A 16,984-nucleotide genomic window follows, 5' to 3' on the forward strand; every position below is an offset into this window, starting at 1 on the left:
TTTCTCAAAATAACTGTAGAAATTTTATATTCCAGTTGACATGTGTCACTTTCCACATGGTCAGTTTTAATGAAAAAATGCGTCATTGTCAGTTTCCTTGGCTTCATGTTTTCTCATCCTTTGCTCAAAGGCAGCATGCTTTTGAAGCATGAATATTGCAATTAAATAGCAAAGGGTTGGCTAAAGTAGGAATAGTATAAGAAGAGGAATTTTTAAAATCAAAGTAGCTCACTAGAATCAAAACGTTATCTAATACAGATGAACTGCATCTCAGTTTGGAACATGTCCCCCTTTTTAAAAAAATTACTTACTTGCAGCAGAATGGGCTATCACAATCAAGATGGTTTTATACTATTAGTCCACAGGATGCCAACAGATGTTCCAAATTTTGTTTGTTAATTTAAGCATTTAGTTTGTTAGTTCATTCTTTGTCTGAAAATATGCAAATACCAGCACTTTCACCTGGATGGTATCAGAAGATCTGCATCATTGTTATTTACCTTCAGAACCTGAAGATTTATATTGCTAGTGAGCTAAGAGTAAAAAGTAATTTGGCTGCCAGCCTTGGAACTTAGAACAGTGACGTTTTTAGCTATTAGTAACTAGATAAAGTAGTTACTAAGCTGCCCTTACTACTACTTCAGCCATAGATGGTTGGCTAGAGACAACATGATTCCATTAGTCAAGGGACATTTTTCTAAATGGATTTTTTTTTTTCCAAAAAGAACAAGCAAATAGCTGAAATGACATTATTTGATATGTATAATTTAATGGGCTATTAAATCCATTATCAGCAGTAAGGTGTTTGCATCCAATACATTTGACTTTCAAATTTCTGCTTTTTTCTTGAAAATACATTTGGCCTGACAGGTTATTTTTTCCTAATAACCATAAATGTTATTTCCATATCTGTTTGAAATCCTGTCAGAAGATAGTGGGCTTCAGTAGTCAAGGCAGTAACATTTTGTATTTAACTGTGTCAAAATTCTCTAGAAATGATTGACATAAATAATATTGTTTGTAGAGATTGCAGTTTTAAATCTTTTATGTGCTAATAAACAAAGTTATTTTCTTTCCAGTAATATGTCTGGTAGGCCTTGGTCTTGTGGTCTTTTTCTTCAGCTTCCTGCTCTCAATATTTCGCTCCAAATACCACGGCTACCCATACAGGTAATCTGTCTTTAAATTCTCATCCTATAGACTGTAATAGCTTTGTAGAAGTTTAAGAATTGCTTTCAGCTAAACAATCTTTAATCTTTACCACTGAAGTCAATGGAAGGTGGTAGAAGCAGGAAGAATGGTGATTAATTTAAACAACCCAAAAAGGGCTGGAATGCAACTGTTAAAGCAGACCAGTTAAAAGGGTTTGAGCACAGACGTGTGACATACGCAGTGCCCCCCTAAAAAGTGGAAAAAGAAAACATGTTTTGGTTTGTAAGGCTTTATTAGATATTTATTTTTGTATAACTAAGATCTACATAAGACAGGGCACAAAAAGCAAAGCACTGTATGGTGCTAAGATTTGACTTCACTAAAAGTACCCTTTTCTTTTGTCAGCCACACCACACAGGAGAGAAAGGATTATAGTTTTTATAAATTATACATACACCTGTCATTTAAACAGTTGCAATTTTTCTGATAATGGATAAAGTAGATTTCTCTGATTAGGCCACATGATTAGTACAACAGCCAGTTTTGTATTTTTTGTTATATTCCAATAAAAAGGATTCAGCCTTGCAAAGCCAACTTAGATGTAACATTTCAGCTGTAACCTCACAATTTTTCTGTTAGTTTTTGCTCTAAGACTTCAGGACTATTTTCATTTTTACAGAGCTTGGTCTCTTTACACTGTTTAATTGACATTTAGGTTGCTTCAGATTAGTTTTATTATTTAATAACACCATACTGAAGACAAGGAAACTCTTCCCGTTGCAATACGTGCACAAGGCATTTTCCAGCTATTTAGAAATTTCTGCTAAGGAAAGAGGTCTGTAAAGGACTCAGTAACATCATACTGCAAAATTTCATCAGTATGAAATTAATAGCCATTTGGGATAGACTGTCCTGCTTCTCACCATCCTCTCTGGAGATTACTTCTAGCTTGACTGAGTTGGGGTGAAAGGCAGGATCCAGTTTTCCTAAGTGTGAAGTTTTTGTATCTTCCATTAGCTGTTTAAGTCTTAAACTTTAAAGAAGCAGGATTTATGAGCTTAATCTGCAGCAGAAAGCTCACTTGAGAAGCATTGCCAAAGAATGGCAACCCACGGTCTGAGCTCCCTTCTCCACTTAATAAACTTCTCATAACAAGTTTATTAAATGGAGAAAGCAATGGTGGTGGCATGTTCCTTGCCATGCAGTTTATCAGTTACTAAAGAGAACCTGCTAATTGTACTAGTTTCATTTTTTAGTTCATATTAGGAATGTTCATATCACCTATTACCAACATGCTTATATATCTGCGCCAGATCTTGCATTACTTTTGTGAAAGTTTGCAATAGGGGATTTTGGCTGCTGTCTGATACCTGGGATGCCTGGTGCTGAGCAGCATTATAAGCATTAGTGTGCTCTGTGAGTTTGCATGCCAACACCTTACCATTGGTGTTAGTGCAAAACTTAATCACTGAGTATATCTTGTATTATCAGGTATTATAAGCTTTGGGAATCTTAATTTAAATAATGTAGGGCTTTTCCCTCTTTTCTTGCTAATCTGTTTACTGTAAATGCTAGGTGGAGCAGAGTTTTAAATTTTATTCTCCCCACAATTAATCTAGAATTTATTGAAATACCAGATGTCTTTTAATAGGCGTGTCTAGCAGAAGTTGGAGGCCTATGTGGATTTCATACTTCTCTGTTATTATCCAAGCTAAGAATAAAGAAGAGCAAGATTTGGGGCTAGGGGGCAGAATTCTATTAAAAGCTTATTCATTTGATAGGTGATACATATCAAAAGTGTACCTGCTAGTATGCTAAAGCTGGTTAAAAAAATAAATAAATCCAGGACAATGAAAAAGGATAATTCATCACAATCCTGATAAAATAAAGTAGTGCCATATCATGTTGTTACTGTGAAGAAATTACTAGATCCATAAACCAAATTCTGTCTTAAGGAGCTAATTAGACTCAATACCACAACTTATAAATGAAGTAAATTCATAAAGAAAGGAACAGCATTTATGCCTAAACTCATAGGAAACATTTAATAGCTGGGTAAGTGTGATGCAGTTTTCTTGTGTTTTTTTAAATACTGTTACTGCTTGTTCATGATTAAGCAAGATCTTGGGCTTAGTTGGTCTGTCCTGGATGGTTCCAAGTTTTCATGGTAATAAATTAATCATTCAATCTTAAATCCTCACTCAATCTTAAATCCTCACAATCCTCTAGTATTGGAAACCATCACTAGAGCTGATCCTTTTGCTCTGCTATTATCAAATTTCATTTACTCATTTAAAATGTAAATGTGTAATTTATTTATTTATGTAATTTATTCCAGTGCTAAATCGTTCATGTTTCTGTTGGTCTCTTGGGTAGCTCTGACCCAATTTGCTGTTATTTTAAATAAACACTGTTGATTATTTGACACTTCAGTGGTCACAATGTGTCATCTTCTTCACAATCCCACAGCATTTTTTAGAGAAGCTTCTTTGTTTCTTGTGGATAGTTCTTAGGAATTTTAATGAACATGCAATACACTAAAGAGGACCAAGTATATAAACTGTTATTTTCTCTTTCCCCTTTTAATTTAGTATCTTGCATTTTTACTTCAGTTTTATGTGCTAAAATACATTAAGCTTTTTGTCTCAATTCCTTAAGATCTTCCAAGAAGTTCCATTTCCACGCCTCTTCAGTTGATCCCAATGCAGATATATATTAAGATGTGAAATATGTCTATCCTTTCCCTTTCACTGGTTGTAGATTTCACCTTGAAACTATCAGTCTTTATGTGATGAATTGTCCTCAGGCTAGTAAAGCTTTGCCTTTAACAATACTAACAACAATGCATACTAATGATCTGTCAGGAAAAAAGTGACATTATGTTGGCCTGCCTAAAGCAACAGTTAAAGAAAACTGAAATTGCTTTAATGCGATATGCATGACCTCAAGCATCAACTTCCCTATCCTACTTAAAAAAGAAAAAAATTCAAATGTCCTAAATTGTTTCCATTCTCTGGCATTGAACAGCCAAGTCAGTTCTTTGTGAAATATCATGCAATGGTAAGAAGTGAAACAATAACACAATCTGCTGTGCATCCTCTTTTCTGCAGTGACCTCCAGGTAGTGAAGATAACTCAAAACAGAGCTGGATAAACATAAAACCACAGTCAAAAACTGGAAAAAAAACATTATTTCTTTTTCTAATGGGGTCTATAAGGTGCTCTTTAGAGGGCATGTCTATAGGAAGGGACAGTAATTTTGAGAGACTTTTCGATCCACTTCAGACATTCCCAATTCTGATTTGATTCTTTCTTTCACAGGATTTTCTTCTTGAAGGCTAGTGTTGGGCAAAAATTGTTTCATTAATATGCTGGTGAAATACCCTTACACAGTATAGCATTGAAATGGGAAAGGTGATTCAAAGTAGGGGTCATCATGAAGGTTACTCACTAAGCAAACACAATCATGATAGATGAGCTCACATGCAGCAAATCTTTCTGCTAGACCCATTTTTGCCATGGCAGGAATTTTACATGGCTGTATTAATCTACCTTTTTATGGGAACGAGATGAAATTTTTCATTTTGCTAAAACTTTCACTTTAATTGATGTCATTAACTATTGAAAGATTATGTAATAATTTTATTTTATACTCTTGAGCGTTTTCTCTTTGTAATTCTTTCTGGATAAAACAAGTGTGTTGATATATCTTGGACAATGTTTTTAGGAAGCCTTCTCACTCTATTATTTAAAGTGAATAAATGATATGTTAAATATCATATATACTCAGTAACTGAGCAATAAAATGTAATTATAACAATACAGAATTTCATCTGTCATCTCATACACATGGGAGTGACACAGAGACTATTTTTCAATATATGCCAAAACCAGGAACTCTAAGTTGACTTTGCAAGTCAGGAAAGAGCTTGGCTCTCTGAAAACCACACCTTAGGCAGTTTCAGCCCAAAAAGCATACAGAATATGAAAAAGAATGAGAGAGCATGCTAAGAACACAAGATATCAGTGCATAAGCACAGTATTTTATTATTGGGGATGTTAGGCATGTAAATATTTGTTACACTGCTTCAAGAGGATGCAGAGAAAAGTTTCATCCGCGCTTTACTGGTATTAAAAACATTTCTTGCTTTTTTCTTTTTTTAGCTTTGGCTGCAACCTAACTGCCCTAGATTGTTTTTTCTGCTTTGTTTTCTGAATGAAACTTCTAGCACAGTTTCATTACTCTTAACACTTTAAATTGTTCTTTCAAGCCTACATTTTATCATTAGTTGTTTTAATCTCAATTTAAATGAAATAAAGACCTGAAAATTCTATGTGTTGATGGAATGGAAAATACATATTCTTTATTGGCTAGCAGAGAAAATGAACTAAGCTGTGCAAACCATGATAAATAAGAGATGCCTTATTTTCATCAAAACCCCATGAATGTTAAGTCAGACAAAGTATTAATTTATTGCTTGGGGAAGGACAGTCAATGCAACAGTACAAACAAATTGTAAGATGCCTCAGAGCTTGAAAAATCCTTATATTCACTGTATACACATCTCTTGTAATTAAATTAGTTTCAGTAAAGAAATCCTGTGTCATACTAAAATTGTAATTAAATGCAAGTGACTAAAATAGATAGTTATTTCTTGGAAATATGGTGGAAAAATATTAGTATGTAGAACAAGTAGTATTTACAGACATATGAAATCAAATTTGTTAATAAACATGAGCATACTACTAACAGCTTTTTAGGTATTTCATGCACAATTACATTTCTTTACCTTAAGCTTATGAATTGGTAAACCTACTTCTGATAAGAACCAGGATTCACAATTTGATCTATAGTGCCCAGCAAAATTGGCTACTTTCTTTAAAACAGCAGAAATCAAGATTATTTTAAAAGACAGGAAAACAATAATACACAGTTGTCAAAAGAAAGCCTTTACATTTAGTATATTCCATACTACTACTATTAATGTGGCTAAACAGTATGCTGTTCATGAAAGAAGCTGCCCATGGAAGTGAAAGGCAACACAGTAGTCCCTCTATTCATCTAGACCATCTAACAGCATGCTGAATTCATGAAAAGCCACAAACCCCCATATTCTTCTCTATAGGAAGTGTTGACATCAGTGCTGGTTTCTAATCCTTTAAAAAATGGGAGATCTGAATTCTAGATGTCTGGACGCGTAGCAGGTCTCTTAGGAAGGATGTGCTTCTTACTGTGGCAAACAGTTTGGATGCTCTTCTCCCAGCAAGACCTTCCTTCTGTGATTATCACCACTAAAAACAACTCTTTTGGCTCATATGCCTTTCCTATAAGTCTTACAGTTTGCCCTTTACTTTACCTATTTCTATCCATTCCCATCTAGTTTTATGTCTGGAGGGGCACAGTTTATCCAGGCTTTCCTGTTCTGCTGCATCCTGTTTTGCAACATGTTTTCTTCTGCCTGTCTGCATATCTATCCCAACAGATATTGTCCAGTTTGTTACTCTTGATTTTTAGAAACTCCCCATCTCCTTTGTGGCTGCTCTATAGTTTTTTCATGGGGTTTTGGCTTTTTATAGTTTTCCATAGAGTCAAAGAATAGCTGGAGTTGAAGTGACTCCTGGAGATGAATCACTCTTCTAAAGTAGGTTCACTTATAGCAGTTTGAGCAAGATCACTTCCAGGCAGGTTTTTTGAGAGAAAGAGCCTCCACAACCTCTCTGGATAGCCTGTTCCACTGCTCTCTCACCCTTGAAATAAGAAAGTTTGTCCTCATACTCAGATGGAAATTGATGTGTTTCAGCTTTCTGCCGGCACTTGTTTTAGAACTTTCAGTGTTTCTTTTGTCTATATTCTGTATCATGTCTCTTAGCTGCTAAAGGTGCAGTTCCCTTATAGACAGAAAGTAAGGGTCAATAGCTGTGGTAGTAGCATGTTGATCCAACTGCTGTATTTGTATTTCTTTGCTGTTACTTATTGAGTCTTCTATACCTCTTAAGCCTATCAATTCTAGGCTTAAGAAATCTTCAGCCCTTCCCATACTTCTCTCCAAACTTTTTCACTACTATTGGTCCTCTCTCTTCTCCTCTCAGATCCTTTCCTATACATGGCCTTACACATCTGTTCTAGACCTGGGTTATGTTTTTAGTCACATGTGCTCAGCATTCCCTTACTTCCCCCTTCAGCCCTCAGCAATTCTTCTCTCCATGAAGTAATTCTTTCTGGCTTTTCCCCATCATTAATCCCTTCACCTTCCAGCACCAGACAGTCGCTGTCTGTTTTGCCTTGCTTTGTATGTCTTGCCCAATGAGCTTGTCAGCTTTTTGCAGCAGTGAACATCTTTATACTGATACAATCTTTTAAGCTTGTGGCACTTGTATATATGTTTTGTTATGACTGATTAATTAATGCCATGAATGGAAAAACTGGTGAAAGTTCTACAGCATGTATGCTAGTGCACACTGCATATCTAAGAGTTGAAAGACCTACCAGGCAAAGCTAGAGGCAGTACTTCCATTTAGCAGTTTGTGTGTTTGTACAGTTAGTCCATAGTCCTGCACAAGTCTCTGTCTCTCTGGGTTCCCACTTCCCAGTCTATGGGATTTGGTAAAGTACTTAGAAAGCTGTGACACACAATATATATCTACATTTTAGAAATAAAAAGTTTCCTTCCAGGTGTAAAGAAACAGCAATGTCATTGGAAACTTCTTAATTTATAAAAATAGTAAGGATTTAAGAGTCTGCAACCCTACAGAGCCTTGCCAATTGCTCTATACTCTCCCAACTCTGGGGCCACTTCAGCAGTAAAAGAAGATGGTTTTAAATAAACCTGAAACATCCCCTGGGAAAGATTCCTCACTACAAGTAATAAGAGCAGATGCAGAACTTGATTAAAGAGAACAGATGTTTGAAGAGTGTTTTTCTTTTTAATTTTTTCAAATAGGCAAATTTAAGTTTCAATCACTTATATTTTATTTGATAACGTTCATGCTTGCTTAGTAATTACTAAATGGAATATAAAAACTTAAGAGATTATTACACAAATGTCAAATGACTTCAAATTAATGTTTTGAAGTCCTTGTTTATTATTCCTTTCAAATACTTTTGGTGCTATGTTTTATATGCATTTTTCAGCATTTAATCATGTTTTCTTTCTTTTCAGCTTCTTAATTAAATGAATTCAAGTGGGATTCGCTTAGAGCTGCTTACCATGAAGATAAGCTATAACTGCTATTTTCAGCTCACCAATGTTACATGTATTCAAGAATCTTTTGTTGGTTCATCTGTTTTTGTGATAATTTATATAGTATCGTGATAGAGAAATGAATGCAGTTTTATGCAATGAATGCATAATTTATAGAAACATATAGTAAATATCTCATTGGGAAGTGCTAAAATGTTATGAATATAGTGTGCTCAAGAATTTAAATAAATTTCAGTATAATGGGCTTCTGCTTAAGTCTTCCTTATTAACTGTACTACATGGATCCAAAGGTTATTTCTGAGATTTTTCACCTGAAGTTTGTTTTGAGATCTGTTTTTGAACTGAACAAAATAACATCAGTTCTTTAGCTATGATTAAGAAATACACCCTAGTGGAAACTATTATTCAATGATTACACCGTATCCTCACTTTGCCTTGTAACAGAGTATTTGTATTGAGTCTCTGATCACCTCTGACATGCTGAGCCATTAACATAAAATTCTATTCTACACATTTTCATCCTGGAATTCTCTTGCTGACTCAACAGTGTGTAGAATACATACATTACAAGTTCATCTTTCTCTTATGCCAAAGGATGCAATTCATAATGGAATTCATTGTGGAATCTTGAAGGCAAGAAGGCTTACAGCAGTCAGAACTCAGATCCTTTTAAGCTGAGTCTGTGGTGACAAAATATGTGGGTGGGGAGCAACAATATTTTATAACCTAAAACATGCTTATTTTCTGAAATAGCAACAGGAGGAAGGTATTACTCAATGATGCTTCTAACAAAGTACAGGTGAGTCTGTTGGAACTGGGGTTACAGCAGTTGCCAGTTTTATGTATCCACTGAGCTCTGTGAAAAGCCTATATAGGAATTAGTAATGCCATTTAAAAATGCCATTTTTTGGCAGTTCACATCTCATATTATGTGAATTACTCATAAATCCTTGTATACACCTACATAGTATATTCTCGGTGGCTCAGGAAACAACAATCATCACAAGATACTCTACCTCAGTCCTACTTCTTTTCCTCTCTACTGGCAGTTTTCCAACTGGAACTTTTTCAAGTACCAATTCACTATCAGTAGCATTAGGAATTTCTTCATTCATAATATAAAAAATGCCTCTAAATATGAGGATAAGATTGACTAGACTTTACAAAACTCACTTCATCTTATGTTTTTACCTATTTCTTCTCCAGAAATACAAGTATGTTAAGAACTGGGAAACAATTTTGGACAAGGAAAAAGAAAAAAAAAGAGGAAAGACAGCTTATATCTTACACGAAACCAGAGCAAGACCTACTCGTTACCCTAGTGAAAACACTAGAAGGTTGTAGAGCAATATTTAAATTAGAAGCTGAGTAAAATCTGAAACTCAAAGCACTTGGTTCACTGACTGATATGGACTGTGAAGCTGTGAAGGGGGCTGCAGCCTTTTCAGAGATACTTCAGCTGTTACTCAGGAAGGCAGATCAGCTTGCCCATGATTCCAGTTGATGGCACGTGCCAGTGCCAGGAAGCCAGGACAGAATTTGCAAGACCTTTATGTCAGTGGTAGAGGCTTGAGAAAGGGATGGAAAATTAACTTGTATGGTATTCAATAACAGCCCTGGTATAACAAACATTCAAAGCCCTGGTAGGAAAATAAATAAATCACTAGGACAGTAATCAGGCTAATGACTTAAGGATGACACAGCTGGATCTACAGGTGACAAAGTGGGGCTGTATGGGAAAGATTACATATAGTGCAACAGCACAGACATCTTACAGGAAAAACAAGAAGCAGAGCAGTAAGTCTCCATGGTTGGAAGTTGTATTCTAAAAAAAGAATTAGAATTGTGCTGCTTGATCAAGATGACAAGTGACTTGAAAGTGAAAGAAAAACTGCAAGTTTCAGACAGGAAGTAATGGTGAGAGATCTTAAGACCTTGTGCTAATGAGACTAAATATTTCAGCTTATGATGCAGTAAAGCATTCCAGTGACACATTACTGCCTGCTGGAACAACTAATAGATCTCACATAGCATTCAAATCAAAAGCAGCAGCTTGAGTAGTGCATGGGTGCTAACATACTATGTAAGAGTTATTCATGGGATAGCTACTCTGTAACAAGAACCACAGTAGAGTTAGGGCACATGTGGTTGCAAGACTGGACAAAGTGAAATCTGAAATAATTTGGAGTGTATTAGAAATAAAGACAGCTAATAATGCAAACAAACCTACCCCACTGAAACAACAACAAACAATAAGCAAAAAGTGAGACACCTACAAACAGCCTGGTGGCTGTTTAATACTTCATTAGAGGCACTGATAAAATATGTGCCACAATTAAAAAAGAAATAAAAAACATAGCAGCACACAGGTCAAGTGTAAAAACAACAGGTTAAAAAAAATCATCTGAAAATGATGCTCATCATGGTAGCACAGGCTTCTTAAAATACACCTAAAGCAGAGAACTAGTCAGAGAGTTGATGCCAAAGGTATAAGGGGCACCCATTGATAAAGACCGTGACAGAGGAACCAAATTCTCTGCAGCAGCTAGGGCAGAAGATTTAGGTCAACATGGTCTGGCACATTCTGTGTAATTGTTTTAAATAGATAAGCTAGGTGCTGGTAAGATCTTGGGACCAAATGGCATTTATCAAAGAGCTCTGAAAGAAATCAAATTTGAGATTGCAGAACTGCTGAGCAAGGTGCCTTTACCTATCATTACACATTGCCTCTGTGTCAGAGGCCTGAGAGATGGCCAACACAGCTGTCAGCTATAAAAAGGAGAGTCTAGAGGGAAAGCTAAGCTACAGACCAGTGAACAATTTCCAGTCCTGATGGGATGGTCTAGTTGGCAATAAAGAGTAAGGTTACTGAGAGCAAAGATAAACATAGTCATCTGAAAAAGGTGTAGGACTTGTATAAAGGAGAATTTAGGTTCACAAAGCTTGTAGATGGCTAAAGTAGTGTCTGAAAAGCACAAGATAAAAATCCCTTGGTAAGGATTTATTAAAGAACCTAATAAGGAATTAGACGATATGTCCTTCTTGAAAAACAATTAAGATAGCAAGAGAACAATAAGGCTTAATGGTCACTTTTTATGGCACTAAAGTCAGAAATACATCCTTCCTGAAAATTAGCACTAGGGCCACTGGAATACATCTTCATCAATGATGTGCAGAAAATGCATGTGCAGTGCAACCTGTGTAACAGATAAGCTCACAGTATTGTGCTGAGGGAGAAAAGTCCATCAAAACTTTGATGGGTAAGACTGGGGTGTTCTGATAGGTAAAAACTTGGGAATACATCTAGAAAAAAATAAATACCTTGTTCAGCTAACACTCAGGAAAAAGACATAGTCGTAAGTGAACAAATTTTAGCAGAGTTGTCAGTATGCACTGACAGCCAAAGAGGAGATGTTTTGTGTCATCAGTAGAGGGGTAACAAGAGGGGACAACATTACAACTACACAAAATCTCTGTGGATTCCTGTTGAGTTCTATATGTAGTTCTGATCCATACATCCCCAAGACTGAGCAGTTCAAGGTACAAGTGGAGATAAGCAAGCAGTGTCTCTTAAAAGAGCTCAGATTCTAAATAAGCAGGAGTATGGTACTAAAAAACCTAAAGGCACTTTTCACCAGTTCATGTTTGCAGCAATGGGCACCTAAAAACTTTTAGTAAAAGAAACCCCTACACAAGGATCAAAGTATAGGAGATTCATAGAAGCAAAACCCTGCAATTGAAGTTGCAAACAAAATTTAAAAAATAAAAATCACTATTCTTTTTTCAATTAAATTTAACTCCAGATACTCTTCAGAAAAGCCAAATAACTCTTTCCACAGTGATGTTAAGTGACATTAACAAGGTTCAGTGTCCTGCTAAGGACCTAGAAATGACCTCCACATGACTGCATGTGTCTCATCAGGTAGAGTCACACACGAATTCAGGACCCCATTGTTATATGGTTTAAGCTGTCCTTTGAGCAAGTTAGAAACTCTGGGAGTTATTCTTCCAATTCTTTGTAACACATGAACAATTGAGTATGATCTTGCTGTCTATGTTTGGTAGTACTGAATAGCTATAGTCAAGAGAAAAATGTAATGTAGATGTATTCTCTAGTGTTAGCTGAAGATTTTATACTCTCATTGAGGTTTTTTTACTCACCTGTATTTCTGTCCTAGAGGATTTTGACTCTCATAGATGTCATTTCCAGATGCACACACACAAAAGAATGCCTCATTAGGAGTTCTTAATGAAAAGACTTCCTGTTAGAACATCTCAAATCCAAAAGCAGACATTCCCCTATGCTCAGTCCATGTATGAACAGGAATACTATGTTTTTCTCTGAACTATGGATACATGCTACATACACTAAGAGCTATGCAATTTCAGAGCTTGTTGTCTGTCATGCGGCAAACTGAATCCCCATCATCCATAAATATGGGTCAAGCAACTCAAGTCTAAGTTCCTTTGACATTGTCACATGGTGGTGTCATCCTATTGCAGGAGTTCCATAGTGTTGTCTCCTCATCACAAAAGTTTCATACCTTCTTGATGTTTCTCATGGGCAGCTCCTCAGAGCACTGACTCTTTCTTCTTCACAAAGTAGCCAACTGACTCCAGTTCCATTCTCAACCAGCCAACCCACTCTTTTATAGCACTCTTAAAGCACACCTGTTAAAGTCAGGCCTGTTCCTAATCTTTGCTAATTGGCTTAGCTGCAACTCCTTAGGGGTAAGATTACTTTCTACCCTATCTTATTTTCTTATATTCTATCCCCCTACAATATGGAAACAGAGGAACAGCTTTATGGAGTTGTTTTTAATTTTATGTTACCTATGCTAAAAATTTAAAATGTATGTCCTCAATTTACCCCAGTTAGCTATACCACTATGCACCAGATAGATGACATGAATAAGCAACCTCAAATTTCTTTCTTTTTGCAACACAATAAATGTATGATGCCCAAAGAAGCATCAATCTGTATTTTCCAAGGATGTTTTTACTCTGCATTAACACAGGTCTGTATATTTTCAGATTAGTAGCTTTCATAACATTAGTCCGTGCTGGTCCCTCTAGAAGTACTTGAATGAAACAGGGAATATTTTTCTGGTTTGTATTTAGCCTTTCTGCCTTGCATTTTAAAAATGCATCACAAGTATACAGAGTAATGAAGAAGCCTTAGAAGTTCCAAAGTTGGAAAGCTTTGTTTTATCTTCTAATAGTTACATTTTTGCTCCAGGAGTCTTACTCTAGAGAGAAAAAAAGCCTCAAGGTAAGTCATTACCAAGCAGGGCTTCAGGCAAAAACAGTGCAAAATAAGAGTTTATCTAGGCTGTAGAGCACACACTACCATAACTGTTTGTTTCCCCTCCAGTAGCACTTAGTGCTGGAGTTTCATTCTTTGGTTTTAAGAATAAAGAACAGGAAGCTTTACATTGTGTTTTAGAAGCTGATGGAGTCCTGTTCAGTTTTGGTTTGTTTTGTAATAGTGTGTATTTTCATTAGAAATTGAGTCATTTAGCAGAATGAAGGTAGACATTCTGCTGAATTACTCAATTGCTAATGAAAATATTTAGTTTTTAATTATTTATCTAATTATTTAGCTAAATAAATAAATTTATTTATCGGAAAATATTTTCATTGGTCAAAGCCTAGTGGAAGTTATTGTTAGTATTAGAAGAAGGTTGCAGCCAGTGCATTCAAGAGGGCTATCTACCACCAGCAAATCTAATAAATTTCCTCAATTCTGACTTTGGATGTGGCCATCTATCTGTGCCAATAAAAAGTCTTTCATTAGTCAAGGCATTTGAAGCTGGGAATACTCATTCCTAGTATGAACAACCTTTATCCCTCCCTTTTCTATAATTTCTCACTCTCCTCAGCTGTGTTTAACCAATTCTTTCCTCCACCTCCATCTTGGATAGAGCCATGGCGGGTGGGTGGCCCAACTATTATGGCACTCAAAATCCTCATCAGATAATTGCTGTTCAGATGCCCTGTTTCCTTCAGGCATTTGAATCTCTATCTCAGCACTTCTGAGCTCAATGGATTGTTCAGTGACTTCTCAGAGAATTCCACTAACTCAGAGGGGGCCAGCCCCAGGCCAAAGCTCCCTCTCTTCCTACACACGTATCCCATGACTGCCTGACCCAAGCAACCTCTTTTCCTTACCAGCTTCCCTGCTGGTCTCCTTCTAAGGGGATACTCTCAGAAGAGGTCTGGGCTGGCCCAATTCCCCTGCACTTTGAAGCAGAATGATCTTTCCTTACCACAGCTTGCATATTGTAAAATTCCAAGAGGAAACAAAGCTAAAAATCAGCCTCTGCTGTACAGAGACGTCAGTCCAGAGACCTTCCTGCAGTTACCAGTCCATTTGTTTCTAGAGGACAGGCTTAAAGCCCAACAAAATAACAGATACAGCTTGGCAAAAATAAAAGTTTTCAAACAGTATTTTTCATGCAAATATGCAATTACTTGCACCTAAGATGTTCAATTAGCATACAATGCAACAAAAACTTGAATACAGAGAATATGTAGGAAGAGCAAAGTAAGCATTTCTCCAGCACTTCTCATTCGGGGAGAGCAGGACATAATCACAGTTCATTGCTTTATAATGCTGCCTCTGTCCTGAAGCCACTGGAGGTTCATTTCAAGCTTACCCTCACAGCTCAGTTATTTAGAAATTTTTATAAGTTCTGGGAATTTTAATGAGCATTTTAAATGCCTCAAGTTAAGACATTACTGATAGTAATGGTACAACTTCATCCTATATCCCTTCTGTAATCACATCTGTCAAAACATTAGCCCAGATCTCCTACAAGAGCTATCTTACTGGAATTTCCTCAAAGGAAGATTTCCTGCTGGGCTTCTAGCTTCTTCCCCAGACTGGTTTCACAAGAAAAAAATAGAAAAAAAAAAGAAAAAAGAAAAAAGGTAAAACAGTGTCTAAACCACAGGCACATACATTACAGCAAATCTGAAGACTGCATTTTAGTTCACAGAATCAAAATAGCAAAAGCATTCATGCCAGTGCATTATGACAGAGAACACAGCCACTATAATGTATAATTAAGGCAGACAGGTAACACTAAAAAATCTAGCCACCGCAGATCTGGAAAAAGAACTGGAAAAAAAAGGGTTTTCTCATGCTTTGACCTGTTGCCAGGTGAGGCAATTCTTAAGAGGGCCAAAAAAATTAGTCATAAATGGCTATGTAACTAAATATCAAAATATCATAAGGTCCTAAGAGCTCTGTCTCCACAGAGACTCCTGCTAGGAGAAATGTGAATATAATATTCCTACAAGTAACCTACACCTTTTTTCCTAGGTATTCAGGGACATTCTGAATGCCTCTAGAGACTCTTTATTATAAAATTTAGTTTCACGAAAAACTGAAAAAACCCATTTTGATCACCATGAGCTCTTCAAAGAAGTTGATAGTATTACAAGGCATAGCACAATAAGCCAAGGAGTCCACTATCCCATAATAAACCTCTCTGTCCTTAAAATCCCCTAATCTAATGATCTTTCTTTCAGCCTTCATTACTTGCTAAATCGTAAGTACATTAAAAAGCCCTCCAAATTTACTGTTCCTTCAAGAGGCTCTCTACTGCTGGTAGTGCACAAGTATCATCACTTTTCTTTCTGAAGTGGCTTGGTACTTTCAAGTGTCATTCACACCGAGAGATACCTTAAGAAGTGCATTAAGATACTGTTTTCACTCAGTTGTGCCTTCTGGGTCACACTTCCTTTAAACACCTCTTCTGTCTGATTCATTTCAGGAAAACATTAACATTTAATGTCATTACAGGCTTAAGTAGATATTTATCATCCTCCTGAGGAAAGGAATTTCCTTTTTGCAGGCTGCAATTTTTGTGACACTAATATAAATCAACACTGAAAGGTGCTCTAGTGTGTCGTGTATTAATAAACACAAAAAACTAGGCAAGATAATAGAGATAAATGAAGATGTATAACAAAATGGCTTGAAACAGACTAGCTTTCAGCACAACTTTCAGGTGGGACAAGGCAAGCAGCAGTACTCCCAGGAATGTCAGAAGTCTAAAAGCAAGAGTACTGCTCAATATTTAGATTTATAATATTGTTATGTCAGTGGATTTAGCCGTAAATTACAGGTACAAAATATACTCTTAATACACACCAGCTCTCAATTATCACATGCTAGCTGCAATTAAATAACAAATTTCCTGGAATCTACTAGCCATACTTCCCAAACCAATGTTTGCATTATGAAGAAATAATGGAATTAAGTTTCATTTTCCCCATAAATATTATTTGCATTCAGATATTCTGAATTCAGTTTAAATATATCCTTTATTTAAACGTCTACAGGTTAGTTGCAGTCAACAGTATCAGGTATTCAGGTAAGTAACTGATAAGTCTACTCCTAAATAACATAAGTAAAACAAGAAAACTGTTCTGTATGTATGATGTAAGGAACTCCTGGCATTCAGTTCTCAGTGCTAAAATATGCACAAAGAACCCAACTGCACTATTTTTACAAGGCAGAACATAAAATTAAGTTTTTACATAGTACTGATGATAGGAAATGTCTGGGAAGAGCTCATTCAGCACAAATTCTCTACAGAGAGGATGCTGTGTGTGATTTGA

At 36.2% G+C, this 16,984-nt stretch overlaps 1 protein-coding gene across 1 annotated transcript in view; it reads left to right on the forward strand.

The window, feature by feature from the left end:
- The window catches only part of TUSC3 (tumor suppressor candidate 3), a 104,908-nt gene extending 96,310 nt beyond the window's left edge, over positions 1-8,598 (forward strand). Inside the window, exons 9-10 of the mRNA XM_030948007.1 lie at positions 1,080-1,170; positions 8,312-8,598. Coding sequence (XP_030803867.1) covers positions 1,080-1,170; positions 8,312-8,327 — 107 coding nt within the window. The 3' untranslated portion in view covers positions 8,328-8,598. The remainder of the gene's footprint in view (positions 1-1,079; positions 1,171-8,311) is intronic.
- Positions 8,599-16,984: the final 8,386 nt, after the last annotated feature.

This window comes from Camarhynchus parvulus, chromosome 4 (genome assembly GCF_901933205.1).
Source record: "Camarhynchus parvulus chromosome 4, STF_HiC, whole genome shotgun sequence".
NCBI lineage: Eukaryota > Metazoa > Chordata > Aves > Passeriformes > Thraupidae > Camarhynchus > Camarhynchus parvulus.